Source organism: Chlorocebus sabaeus, chromosome 6, assembly GCF_047675955.1.
Source record: "Chlorocebus sabaeus isolate Y175 chromosome 6, mChlSab1.0.hap1, whole genome shotgun sequence".
Classification (NCBI taxonomy): Eukaryota; Metazoa; Chordata; class Mammalia; order Primates; family Cercopithecidae; genus Chlorocebus; species Chlorocebus sabaeus.
Window position 1 is genome coordinate 26,036,567 of NC_132909.1, and position 13,000 is coordinate 26,049,566.

Below are 13,000 nucleotides of genomic sequence, written 5' to 3' on the forward strand. Positions count from 1 at the left end.
GGAGGCTTGAGCATGGGAGGCAGAGGTTGCCATGAGCTGAGATCACGCCACTGCACTCCAGCCTGGTTGACAGCACACAACTCCATCTCTAAATTAATAAATAAATAAGGAAATCCTGAAGAGACATCTCATCTGAGAAGATACATCAACAGCAAATAAGCATATGAAAAGATGCTCGGCCGGGCGCGGTGGCTCAAGCCTGTAATCCCAGCACTTTGGGAGGCCGAGACGGGTGGATCACGAGGTCAGGAGATCGAGACCATCCTGGCTAACACGGTGAAACACCGTCTCTACTGAAAAATACAAAAAAACTAGCCGGGCGAGGTGGCGGGCGCCTGTAGTCCCAGCTACTTGGGAGGCTGAGGCAGGAGAATGGCGTGAACCCGGGAGGCGGAGCTTGCAGTGAGCCAGGATCGCGCCACTGCACTCCAGCCTGGGCGACAGAGCGAGACTCCGTCTCAAAAAAAAAAAAAAAAAGAAAAGATGCTCACATCATATGTCATTAGAGAAGTGCAAATTGAAATAATGATATTCCACTACACCCCTATTAGAATGACCAAAATCCAGAACACATTCTGCAAAATAACATGTCTGTAATCTTCCAAAGTGCAAGGTCATGAAAATCAAGGAGACCCAGGAAATGTCCCAGAGGAAAGACTAAAGAAACATGTTCTCTAAATGAAACAAGTGATGCTGAACGACGTCTCTTTGCTATAAAGGGAGTATTAGCATAATCAGCAAAATCTGAATGGTGCCTGGGAGTTACATGATCACAATATTCAATGTTAATCTTCACACTCTGATCATTATATTGTGGATGTTTTTGAGAATGTCCTTCTTTCTAGGAAAAACTCAAGTATTGGGGAATCAGGTTAGCAACTTATTCTCAAATGGTTTGGGAAAAAGTAATTTGTAATACTCTCCAACTTTTCTGTAAGTTTGTAATTATTGTAAAATAAAAAATGTACTGAGAAGATGGATGTAAACTCTATGGAAGCAGAGACTTTGTTTCCCTCCTAAGAATCCCTAGAAAAGCACCTGACAGTGAGGGCTTCATAAATATTCGATGAATGAATGAATATGGGTTAGGGGCATGAGAGCGAATCTGCCCTAGAAATCAAGACAATGTCTAAAGTTAAGAAGCCTAGTAACAGTAAAATATACATAATTATTTTAAAATCTGGAGATAACTACCAAAATAAACAACTTTAAAAAGTGAATTTATCTCTAGGGGACATTCTGGGGTAAGAAGAGGTTGCAAATAAAAAAATTATTTTTCACTGTAGCCCTTCTGTAATATGTGATTGTTTGATCAAGTATTAGCAAATCAAGTATTAGCAAAGTATTATACTTTGATTCTTAAAAATATTAGGCAACTTCAAAGAAAAACACCAAAAACTAACTGAAATATAACTGAAGTACCTTCTCAGAATAATTAAAGGAAAGGGAAATCTATACTTAGAAAAGTAACATCTAATAATTCTGTTTTTTACATGCCAATTCAAGTCACACCTCACATTATCTTTTTTTTTGTTTTTGTTCACCATAACCTTTTCCTTTTCAAAGATAAGCATAGTTCATTCTAGTACTGACTGTAATAAGCAGGAAACAATTACTGCCCAGCAAGCTGGGACTCCTGAAAGTAATTTTGACATATCACGCAATGGAAAGCCACGCGATAATTAAACACAATGATGTAGTGCCTGGTATTTTTATTCCTCCAATGGAAAAAGAACATAAACAGAGAGAATACACTCCCATCAACAACAGGTTCTACCTTCTGCTGTAATTCTCACCTGAGGACCCCCTACAAGAGGCATATGAGAATCTGGGGCAGGGGCCACATGTGCTGAGGCTGCCACAGGTCAGGCGCTGAGCCAAGCACACTGCACGATGGCCCAGTTCAGCAACTCCCAGGGGGATGGGAACAACACCTCCCCATGTCCCAGAGAAGGAAGCGGCCTGACACCCTGACAGTCTCACATCAGAGTCTATGTCCTTCAACACATTATACCGGATATATTTGACCTAGAAAGGGGTTCAGCCATATACTAAGTAAAATACACTACAAAGAGGTACGTATAGTAGGACCCCATTTCTGTGAAATAAAAATTTTACAAATACCCTCTGGAAAACTTTGGAAAGAAAGGCATTTTATTTATTTATTTTTATTTATTTTTGAGCCAGAGTCTCACTCTGTCGCCCAGGCTGGAGTGCAGTGGCACAATCTTGGTTCACTGCAACCTCTGCCTCCTGGGTTCAAGTGATTCTCCTGCTGCAGCCTCCTTTGAGGCCAGGAGGTTGAGGCTGTGGTGAACTGTGATCACACTACTGCAATCAAGCCTGGGCAACAGAGTGAGACCCTGTCTCAAAAAAAAAAAAAAAAAAAAAAAAAAATCCCCAGACAGAGACATGCTAGAACTCCAGGAGCCTTCTAGTCTTCCCCTACCTCCCACCCCATGTACAGATGGGCAGTTGCAGGCTCTTGGAAGGTCAAGGCTCCCACCAAGCCAGTGGTAGACCCAGGATTAGAACACATATCTCCTGGCTTCTAGCCCCAAGCTTGTTCTCTCCACACTGTGTTGCCACCCTTACCTTCAATGCAAAAGAGTCTACAGGGTTCACTCCTCCTTTTTACATCCTAGTTTCTCATTTCATCATGTAGCAAATAAGGTCTCGAGCAGCTGGGACTACAGGCACACGCCACCATGCCTGGCTAATTTTTGTATTTTTAGCAGAGACAGGGTTTCACCATGTTGGCCAGGTTGGTCTCAAACTGCTAACCTCAGGTGATCCACCTGTGTCGGTCTCCCAAAGTGCTGGGATTACAGGCATGAGCCACCGTGCCCGGCCTTTTATTTTATTTTATTTGTTTTCTGAGACAGAGTGCCACTCTGTCACCCAGGCTGGAGTGCAATGACACAATCTTGGCTCACTGCAACCTCCACCTCCCAGTTCAAGCCATTCTCCTGCCTCAGTCTCCAGAGTAGCTGGGACTACAGGCATGCGCAACCACACCTGGCTAATTTTTGTAGTTTTAGTAGAGATGGGGTTTCACCATATTGGCCAGGCTGCTCTTGAAATGCCAGCCTCAAGTGATCTGCCAGCCTTGACCTCCCAAAGTGCTGTGATTACAGGTGTGAGCCACTGCACCTGGTCCCGACTCTACAATTTTAAAAAGTAGGCAGTGAGATGACAGGTTTTTACAATTTGGGCTATTGATAGCAGCACAAGGCAGTCAAATGCCTAGGGAGATAGGGGTGGGTCCCTGGTGAAACCCAATTTTCAAGCAGAAACCAGTTTAAAGCTTAACTACAAGTCCCGGGTAATACACACACTGGATTGAGAAACTGTCTTCCTGTTTGGCATTTTTTCCTGATCGATCTCTATCTCCCACTTATTTCATATACACCTACCCTTTCCTAGTTGGTTTTCTACACTGTCATACCCACCTTTGAGTGGTGTGTTTGGTTTAACCTGTTTTGCATATTCACTAACCAATCAGCATGCACTCTCCATTCTGAGTCCATAAAAAGTGCCAGCCCGGCCACACTGAGAGAGAAACCACCCGTCCAAGAAGAATGAGGTTACACTGAGAGCTGTTCCATCGCTCCAAAAAATTCTCCTTTGACCATCCTCACCCTTCTAACTGTCAGCGTAACCTTATTCTTCTTGGACGCAGGACAAGAGCTTGGGAACCGCCAAATGCAGATACAGTCTATAGAACAGGTGGGCCGAGTGGGTAGGGAGTCTCCAGCGGCCAGGCCCAGGGCTGAGCGAGACCCAGGTCGGGGACAGGGTGGGCACTGTCAGCCATGAAGGACTCTCTGGTTGGCAAAGTGGCTGAGAAAAATCCTTTGCATCCTTCCTTCTCTATGATGAGCAACATTAACAAAGTAATTGAAAATAATTTGAAGTACAGGGAATATTTTAGTTGGCTAAAGCTTTAATGTAGTTGTGGTTTACTACGGATGCACATGAAATATTACACCCACAGGTATCAGTAAGTCCTCACTTGACTCATCAATAGGTTCTTGGAAACCATGGATTTAAGGGAAACAAAGTACAGCAGGCCCTCAAATTAAGTTGCTTTGCTCAAGGTTGTTTCGTTTCACTTTGTTTCACTGAAGTCAGTTTCCAAGAACCTATCCAAGACATGAAGTGAGGCCTTCCTGGACACACATCCAGCATAAGAGTGAAATGGTGGAGGAACCACCACAGAGGGTTAGCCAGGCATCAACGGGGCTGACACATTTCACCCTCACCCAGCAATTCCAATTCATAAAATATCTTGAAGACTGGAATTAAAAACTATGTATTTCTGCCCTCATAAGCATGCCTTCCCTATTTTTACGCATGCTGTTGCCTAAGTGAAAAATCAATCATAAATATATATGTACACTCTGAGGACAGATAGTGATTGATTACTGGTCAATGGCTAGGCTGGAAAAAATCAGTCCTGCACATGAACAGGTGCCTGTTATGTTCTTTACATGACAGTAAAATTTGTAAGTATGAAATGCAGGACACGTGATCTCTTTCAGCATCTACATCACAGATTGGTTACATTAAATTAAGAAAAGAGAGAGAATTACCATGGCCCTTCTAGACAACCTTTCTAATCTTTAAAAAGCTAAGAATACTTTCTCATGCTGCCTATAAAATAAACCACATTAGCAGAACTCACCCGGTGCTGTGGCTGTTGGCCTGAGGTCACCGACAATACCCCTGCGCCATGTATGCTGTAGAGATTGTGCCAGAAAATTTAAACCACGTGAATCTGAGAGAAAGAAAAAAATTCAGAATTAAAGCATGAAATAAAACCCCAAGTAAAAATGTGAACTTGTTAGTACACTACTTCTGCTCTTGCTTTTGCTCTGAGGTGACAGGAAACCTGACTAAGGGACACAAGGTGAGGGGACTAAAAACCGGATGTGGACAGAAACGTCAGAAATTGTTTCCACAGTCCGTGACTAGCTCTTATATTTTCATGCTAAGGGTTATTTGTGATAAATAGCTCTTTTTAAAAGTATCTAAAAGTCTAAATACTCAAAATCTTGTTTTGTTAGTATCTCTAAATTACAAACATTTGGACTTGTAACAACATAACTCAATGTTAGTAAGAAATTGAGGGCAGTTTTTTTCCTGGTCTAATAAACACAAACTGTGGCACTTTAGGACCTTAAAATCTGTCACAGCCTCATCAGGATTAAACTTTAAATATTAAACAGAGTCCAAGTCTTTGTCTCCATGTGGGGAAAAGTCTGTACAACTTATATCTATACACTAAGATTACTAATAAAACAATGTAAGGGAAATTGATATGATGAGAATCTACTCACCTACTATTCCTTGAACATCTTTTCCTTGCAAAAACATCGGCCAGAGTGTAAGTGCTGGATTGAGTTTATTGAAGGAGGGTGCTGATTTTATATTCAATCTTGGTTTTTCTAAATATTGAAGGTTTTTATTCTTCGTAGGTGATATATAACAAGCATAGTTCTTTGCAACAAGATCATCATTAACACAAACCTGTGAAATTTTAAACATTTCATGAATAAGACAAACACAGTCAAGCAATTTTAAAGGAAATATTCCAAACTTAACCCCAAAGTTCTATCTTCAGAGAAATTATTTTATAGAACATAATCTGATAGAAATAGATTTGACTCCTGCTCTGGTAAACCAATTACTTCCCACCATTCCTGATGAAGAAAAACAGAAAGCATCTGTGTGAAACACATGAGACATCTTCTTGGACATACGCACTGTAGTGCTAAAACTACCTGGCCAGGCAAAAACCTGGTGGGAGGACAGAGACAAAACACGAACCATAAAAGGAAAACCTGTTATACTGGATTTGCTCAGAATTTTAAATTTCTACTCTTCAAGAGAATAAAGAGATGAGGCAAAATTATTTTAAAATCAAGTATCCAGATGACATGTATCCAGAATATGTAAGGAACTCACAAAACTCAATAAAACGAAAACAACACAATTAAAATATGTGCAAACAATCTGAATGTCTGCTTCATCAAATTCTGAAGATTGCAAATAAGCATACAAAACCATCATTAGGGAAATGCAAATTTCCCTAATTAGAGAAATGCAAATTTAAACCACAATGAGGTGTCACTGCACCCTTGGCAGAATGTTTACACAAGTGACATGGAGGAACTGGAACTCTCATTGCTGAGGCGAAGGTAAATTAGTCCACCACTTTGGAAAACAATATGGCAGCTTCTTAATACCTACAATATGATCTAAAAGTTTGACTCCTAGGTAATGTTCAAGAGAAATGAAAGCACAGGTCCACAGGAAGACTTGTACATGAATATCTATAAGGGCCCTATGGCCACAACCCAAATATCCATCAACAAGTTAATGGGTAAATACACTGTAGTACATCTACACAATGGAAGAGGACTTGGCAGCAAAAGGAACAAACGTGGATGCATCTTAAAATAATTTTGCCAAATGGAAGAAGCCAGACCAAAAAAGAAAACACCCTGGGACATATCCTGGTGCCACCTTTGGGAGCTGGTAAAGGACTGCTGGCCCACATGCTTTTCCTCTGGCAGTTACGATCTCATGCATCCACTATAAGCTCTCTCGGCTAAGCATGAACCTCCCTGCCTGCTGCACTTTACCACTTTAAAGTAAGACCAACATGGAGAAACCCCATCTCTACTAAAAATACAAAATTATCCGGGCGTGGTGGCGCATGCCTGTAATCCCGGCTACTTGGGAAGGCTGAGGCTAGAGAACTGCTTGAACCCAGGAGGCAGAGGTTGCGGTGAGCTGAGATCACGCCATTGCACTCCAGCCTGGGCCACCAGAGCAAAATTCCATCTCCAAAAAAAAAAAAAAAAAAAAATATAGAGTTATTATCAGCATACAACCTACATGGTTAGAAAGAGACCTACTTTTGAAAAGCAAGAAGAAAGCAAGTTTATACAGAATTTATTTAAAAAAAGATGTCTTATAAGACTGGTCCTTACAGGATAGGTCTCTTAAGTATAAAAATTTTTTAAAAAAATGATTGGTTCTGTAGCCAATATTTTGGTGGGGTTTTTTTTGTTTTTGAGACAGGGTCTTACTCTGTCACACAGACTGGAGTGCAGTGGTGTCATCTTGGCTCACTGCATTCTCTGCCTCCCAGGCGCAAGCAATCCTCCCATCTCAGCCTCCCAAGTAGCTAGGACTACAGGTGCAAGCCATCACACCTAGCTAATTTTTGTATTTTTTGTAGAGACAAGGTTTCACCATGTTGCCCAGGATGGTCTCAAACTCCAGAGCTCAAGCAAGCCACCCACATCAGCCTCCCAAAGTGCTGGGATTAAACAGGTGTAAGCCAAACCTTTGGGCGATTTTGGTATTTTTACTAAGTTACAAAATAAGTAATGAAAACTCATAGGTAAAATGAACCAGGATGTGGGCCACCCAAAAAGCAATATAAGCAGTAACAAATGAACCCCATTACAAAAGAATAACATAATCACACTGAAGAAGGTGCGAAAGAGAAAAAACAACCTAAGTAACTTTGGCAGACAGTATTTTGGCTGCATAATGTGAAGGCTGAATACAAATTTTGTTTTCACAGGAGTGTGGGTTAGCAATCCTGAAATTACTTAATGTGAATACATGGATGAATCAAATACGTAGACTGCAGCCAACGAGAGTAGGTTTCTCACTGTTGGAGAAGGGGGTTAAGAATAAGGGGTCAGGCATGGTGGTGTGTGCTTATAGTCCCACCTACTTGAGAGGGTGTGGATGGAGGATCACTTGAGCCCAGGAATTCCAGGCCAGCCTGAATAACATAGCAAGAACCTGTCTCAAAAAAATAAACGAATAAATAAGGAAAGGAGAGAGTTAGAATGAACCCTATGGTACTGGATTCAAATCAGAGGTATCAAAGCTCTTAATATGTGTACAGATGGATATAGAAATATAGATTTGTGTGTGCATGGGAGTCAGTACATACATATATTTCATAATATTTTCTGCTGAGAGGACCTATGATCATGACACTCCAGTTGGAACAAGCACACCAAGGCGGGCGGATCACGAGGTCAGGAGACCGAGACCATCCTGGCTAACACGGTGAAACCCTATCTCTACTAAATATACAAAAAATTAGCCGGGCGTGGTGGCAGGTGCCTGTAGTCCTAGCTACTCAGGAGGCTGAGGCAGGAGAATGGCATGAACCCGGGAGGCGGAGCTTGCAGTGAGCCGAGATAGCGCCACTGCACTCCAGCCTGAGCGACAGTGAGAGATTCCATCTCAAAAGAAAAAAAAAAAAAAAAAGAAGTGGCTGATTCTAGGTCTAGGGCTGGCAAATAACAAAATGATAAACATTGTGGCACAGAGAGTAAAGAGGGTTCAAGGAATGACGGGGCACATTGAAAGTATACAAAAGCCCCTTTGAAGGAGCACCTAATGGCCAGAATCCAATGCAATGTGAGCAAGGCAATAATGACAGTCATAGATTAGAACTTGCCAAATAAAACACATTTCCAAAAGTCCATATTAATGCAAATTATCGAATAATTAATATATGGGGGAGGAGGGAGGGTTCTTTGGTATAAAATTCCAATTAAAAATGCAGAAGGGGGCCAGGCACAGTGGCTCACGCCTGTAATCCCAGCACTTTGGGAGGCTGAGGCGGGTGGATCACCTAAGGTCAGGAGTTCGAGACCAGCCTGGCCAACATAGTAAAACCCCATCTTTACTAAAAATACAAAAAATTAGCCAGGTGTGGTGGTGGGCACCTGTTATCCCAGCTACTCTGGAGGTTGAGGCAGGAGAATTGCTTGAACCTGGGAGGCAGAGGCTGCAGTGAGCCAAGATTGCACCACTGCACTCCAGCCTGGGCAACAAGAACGAAACTCTGTCTAAAAAAGAAAAAATGCAGAAGGGGGCCAAGTGTGATGGCTAACGCCTGTAATCCCAGCACTTTGAGAGGCTGAGGTGGGCAGATCACTTTAGGTCAGGAGTCTGAGACCAGCCTGGCCAACTTGGTAAAACCCCGTCTCTACTTAAAACATAAAAACTAGTTGCACGTGGTGGCGTGTGCCTGTAATCCCAGCTACTCAGGAAACTGAGGCAGGAGAATCACTTGAACCCGGGAAGTAGAGGTTGCAGTGAGCTGAGATTGCACCACTGCACTCCAGCCTCGGCGAGAGAGCGAGACTCCATCTCAAAAACAATAAAAAAATAAATAATAAAAATTTAAAATGCAGAAGGGGCTGGGCGTGGCAGCTCACACCTGTGATCCCAGCACTTCGGGAGGATAAGGCGAGAAGACTGCCTGTTGAGACCAGCCTGAGCAACATAATGAAATCCCGTCTCCACAAAAAATTACATGGGCGTGGTGGTGCACACCTGTAGTCTCAACTACTTGTGAAGTTGAGGAAGGAGGATCCCTTGGGCCCAGGAAGTTGAGGCTGCAGCAAGCTAAAACTGTGCTACTGTACTCTAACCTAGGAGACAGAGAGAGACAGACGGGAGGGGAGGGGAGAGGAGAAAAATGTAGAAGGAAAGATGAAACACATATACACCACAGTAATATCTTTCACAGCCAAGAATCATTGATGGAATGGTTATCTGCAACCTCAAAGTAGGCCTCCACAAGATACTTACTAACTTCAAAAGGATAAAGTAACACCTCTGTACAGGAAAAACCTGGCAAACACCACAGTAACCAGGTGATGAACATCCACATCACAAAATGTGGTACATATACACCATGGAATACTATGCAGCCATAAAAGGGAATAAGATTGTGCCCTTTGCAAGGACATGGATGGAGCTAGAAGCCATTATCCTCAGTAAACTAATGCAGGAACAGAAAAACAAACACTGCATGTTCTCACTTATAAGTGGGAGCTGAATGATGAGAACACATAGACACTGGGGGAAACACCACCCACTGGGGCCTGTTGGGGGTGGGGAGGGGGCAGGGAGAGCATCAGGGAAGAATAGCTAATGGATGTTGGGCTTAATACCTAGGCCACGGGATGATCTGTGCAGCAAACCACCATGGAACACGTTTACCTATGTAACAAACTTGCACGTCCTGCACATGTACCCTGAACTTAAAAGTTGAAGGGAAAAAACCATTCACATCACTAGTAATTAGACATACTGACATCATAAACCCCTGCTGGGATGCACTGAGAAGGGCACAGTACCACTTCTGTGGTCTTCTTGCCAAAAATGCACAGCCTTAATACAATGATGAGAAACATCAGGCAAACCGAATTGAGGAACATTCTACAAAACCACTGGCCACTGCTCTTCCAAAGCAGTCAATGCCATGAGAGGCATGGAAGTACTAAGGAGCTGTCACAGGCCAGAGGAGGGGAAGGAGACATGACAAACAGGTGCAGTGGCGGGGGGGCGCGTGGTGCTGGAGCAGATCCTAGATGAGAGAAAGGAAATCAGCGGGGAAACTGGCAACATTCATCTGTCTGCAGGTTTTCAGTGGTATTTTATCAATGTTACTTTTCTGGTTTTAAAAACTGTACTGTGGTTTTGTGCTATGTTAACATCAGGACAACCTGGGCAAAGCATTTCCCAAAATGTCTGCACTATTTCTGCATCTCTTCTGTAAGTCTAAAACTATTTCAAAATACAATTTTTAAAAAATCCATGGTTAAGGTGCCCTCCAGGGGCTCTGAGCAGCCCTGGATGTGCCCCTTCTATCCACCTCTGCCCAGTGCTGAGCTATGCCCTGAGCCAGCCTTCAGAAAGGGCAGAGGCCAAAATGCTAGCAGCTGGCACCTGGCAGAGGTAGGGGCTGCTCACATGTGATGTCCACTTTCTTTCTGCTTGTGATCTTAATTCTTTACAGTAAGCACATGTTACATACAGTGAGAAAGTCTAGGGGGAAAGGCAGTGAACTAACGCTACAGCAAATTAGCATATTTATAAAAATCATGTTCCCTGAGAAGAAAACAACATTTCATGCTCATCACTATAGGCATAATTTCTTGGCCATTTTAAAATAAAATGTCAAAGTCATTTTTAAAGTAATCAAAAGAAGAAAACACAGACCTGGCTAACTTCAGGTCTAAGGTAGACCTTAAGAGATTAAGACAATTTCTATGCTGTATGAACTACAGTGTTTTTCTTGGCATTTATTGTTTTATTAAAGTAAAATTTAAAATCATGATGAAATATTTTAAAAATACAATTCTTTCACTTACTTTTTCATCTTTTATAGTTACATAAAGGTAAACCTCAAATGTATCTTCTTCCACAGCACATAATCTGGCTTCCACCTGGGTAGTTGCTAAATAGCGTAAATGAAAACACAAATTAGCTGATGTTAAAAGTACATTTGAAACAATCATGACTATTTCTCACCTAGTAACCTCTGCTAACCACTTAAGAGTGCCCAAATGGCTTCCTCGGGCAGGACCGGGGGAGCATGTTAGGAAAAAGCACTCCTGATTGTGGAGTGGATCACGAGTCCTGTCCCCGTCAACAGGTTCCTGTGCCACCCTGTGAATACCTCCTCAAGTATAGCTCCTGGTATTCTCTTCTCCTCCACTCCTCCCAAACCCAGATTTCCAGTGCCAGGCCTTCATCTGAGGTCCGTTCTACCCTGCAAAGCCCCACGGAGTGCAGCACCCAGCTACTCCCTTAGAGACTCAAAACCCCACAGCAGCAGCATCACTGCCACCTACCAGGCACTGTGCTAAGTCCTTTAGAAACCTTCTTTCACTGACTTCTTACCACTACTTTCAAGGTAAGTACAGTGGTCACATCACAGGCAAGGAGACCAGGCTCAGAGGCTAAGTCATTTGCCTGAGCCACTGAGGACTAGATGGCCGGCCTTCTCCAGACTCGCATTCTCATCTCCCAGCAGCCCCCGTGGCTCACAGGGGCCAAAACTCCAGTCCCAGTGACCTCCCTGCCTCCCCCTCTCCCAGGTCAAAGGATCTGGCTCCTCCTCTACCCAGACAATGGCACAGCACAGGAGAGGGGCCAGGACCCAATGAGGTACCAGGCAGCACCCCAGGTATTTCCCACCCACCAACCCGCTCACTGAAACCAGGTATCTGACTGCCAGGGGTTAAGACAGATCCCACAAAATACACTGTTTATAGTCACTGATATAAAATAAAAAGAACAGCTGAAGACATTTTATTCATCTTAAATTAGCGGTAATGAATATTACACAACAAATATTCATTTACTATCTCTTGTTCACTAAAAATGCCAGGTTTTTCATCAGTTGCTGGTCCAATAAAATCCACATGAATTCATTTTGCAGCGCCGCAGCTTTTATGCAAACAGAGGCAAGCATTATTACTGTGTAAGGGTTCCCTTGTACAAACAGCCCCCTGCTGATCTTAGCTGTCAATCACTGACATCCACAGTCACTAGGGGTGCAGAGTTACTGTGGCACTTGAGCTGGGAGAAGCCCCAGGTAGCTTAGGGAACTCCTCTGAGGAGGGCTGTTTGGCCAACAGGGGCATCTCCAACCCCCTCCAGCAGCAGAAGCTGAGGCCTCTGTGGGTGTCACTTCCAGGCAGGCTGCAGTGATCAGGCACTGGCTTACCTTTGAGAAGGTTCTGAAAGTACTGAATAGCTGCACTGTCCCACTTCTTGGCAGGTCTGGAACAGTGAACAGATGCAACTTCATTACATAAAAATCTGAGGCTAGCACACCAACAGCGTTTTGTAAACCATACACTGGACGTTTCTCACACTACGTATGGAACATGTGATGCAGATGATGGGGCGCCTGGCGCTGGCCCTGCTCTGGGGGTGAGGATCCCACTGTATCCTACAACACGCTCTTCTCAACACTGTCAGCTGCACCGGTGCAGACTCAAAGCACAGAGGTGCCACTGAGAATGACCTGTGCTCACCACCGCACTGTCTGTCACGACACCACCATCCCCAGACAAATCAGTCTCCCCAGCCAGAACGCAAGTTCCTGGGACAGGGATCCTAAGTGTGCAGCGTCTAGCACAGTCTGGCACAG

General features: G+C 43.4%; 1 protein-coding gene across 2 annotated transcripts in view; it reads right to left on the reverse strand.

Moving 5' to 3' along the window:
* Positions 1–13,000, reverse strand: part of TDRD12 (tudor domain containing 12) — a 106,678-nt gene that overhangs the window by 67,415 nt on the left and 26,263 nt on the right. For both annotated transcript variants that reach the window (XM_007996214.3, XM_037991503.2), the window contains 4 exons: positions 12,572–12,627; positions 11,211–11,296; positions 5,343–5,532; positions 4,688–4,780 (listed from right to left, as the gene is read on the reverse strand). In XM_007996214.3, the coding sequence (XP_007994405.3) occupies positions 4,688–4,780; positions 5,343–5,532; positions 11,211–11,296; positions 12,572–12,627 (425 nt within the window). The remainder of the gene's footprint in view (positions 1–4,687; positions 4,781–5,342; positions 5,533–11,210; positions 11,297–12,571; positions 12,628–13,000) is intronic.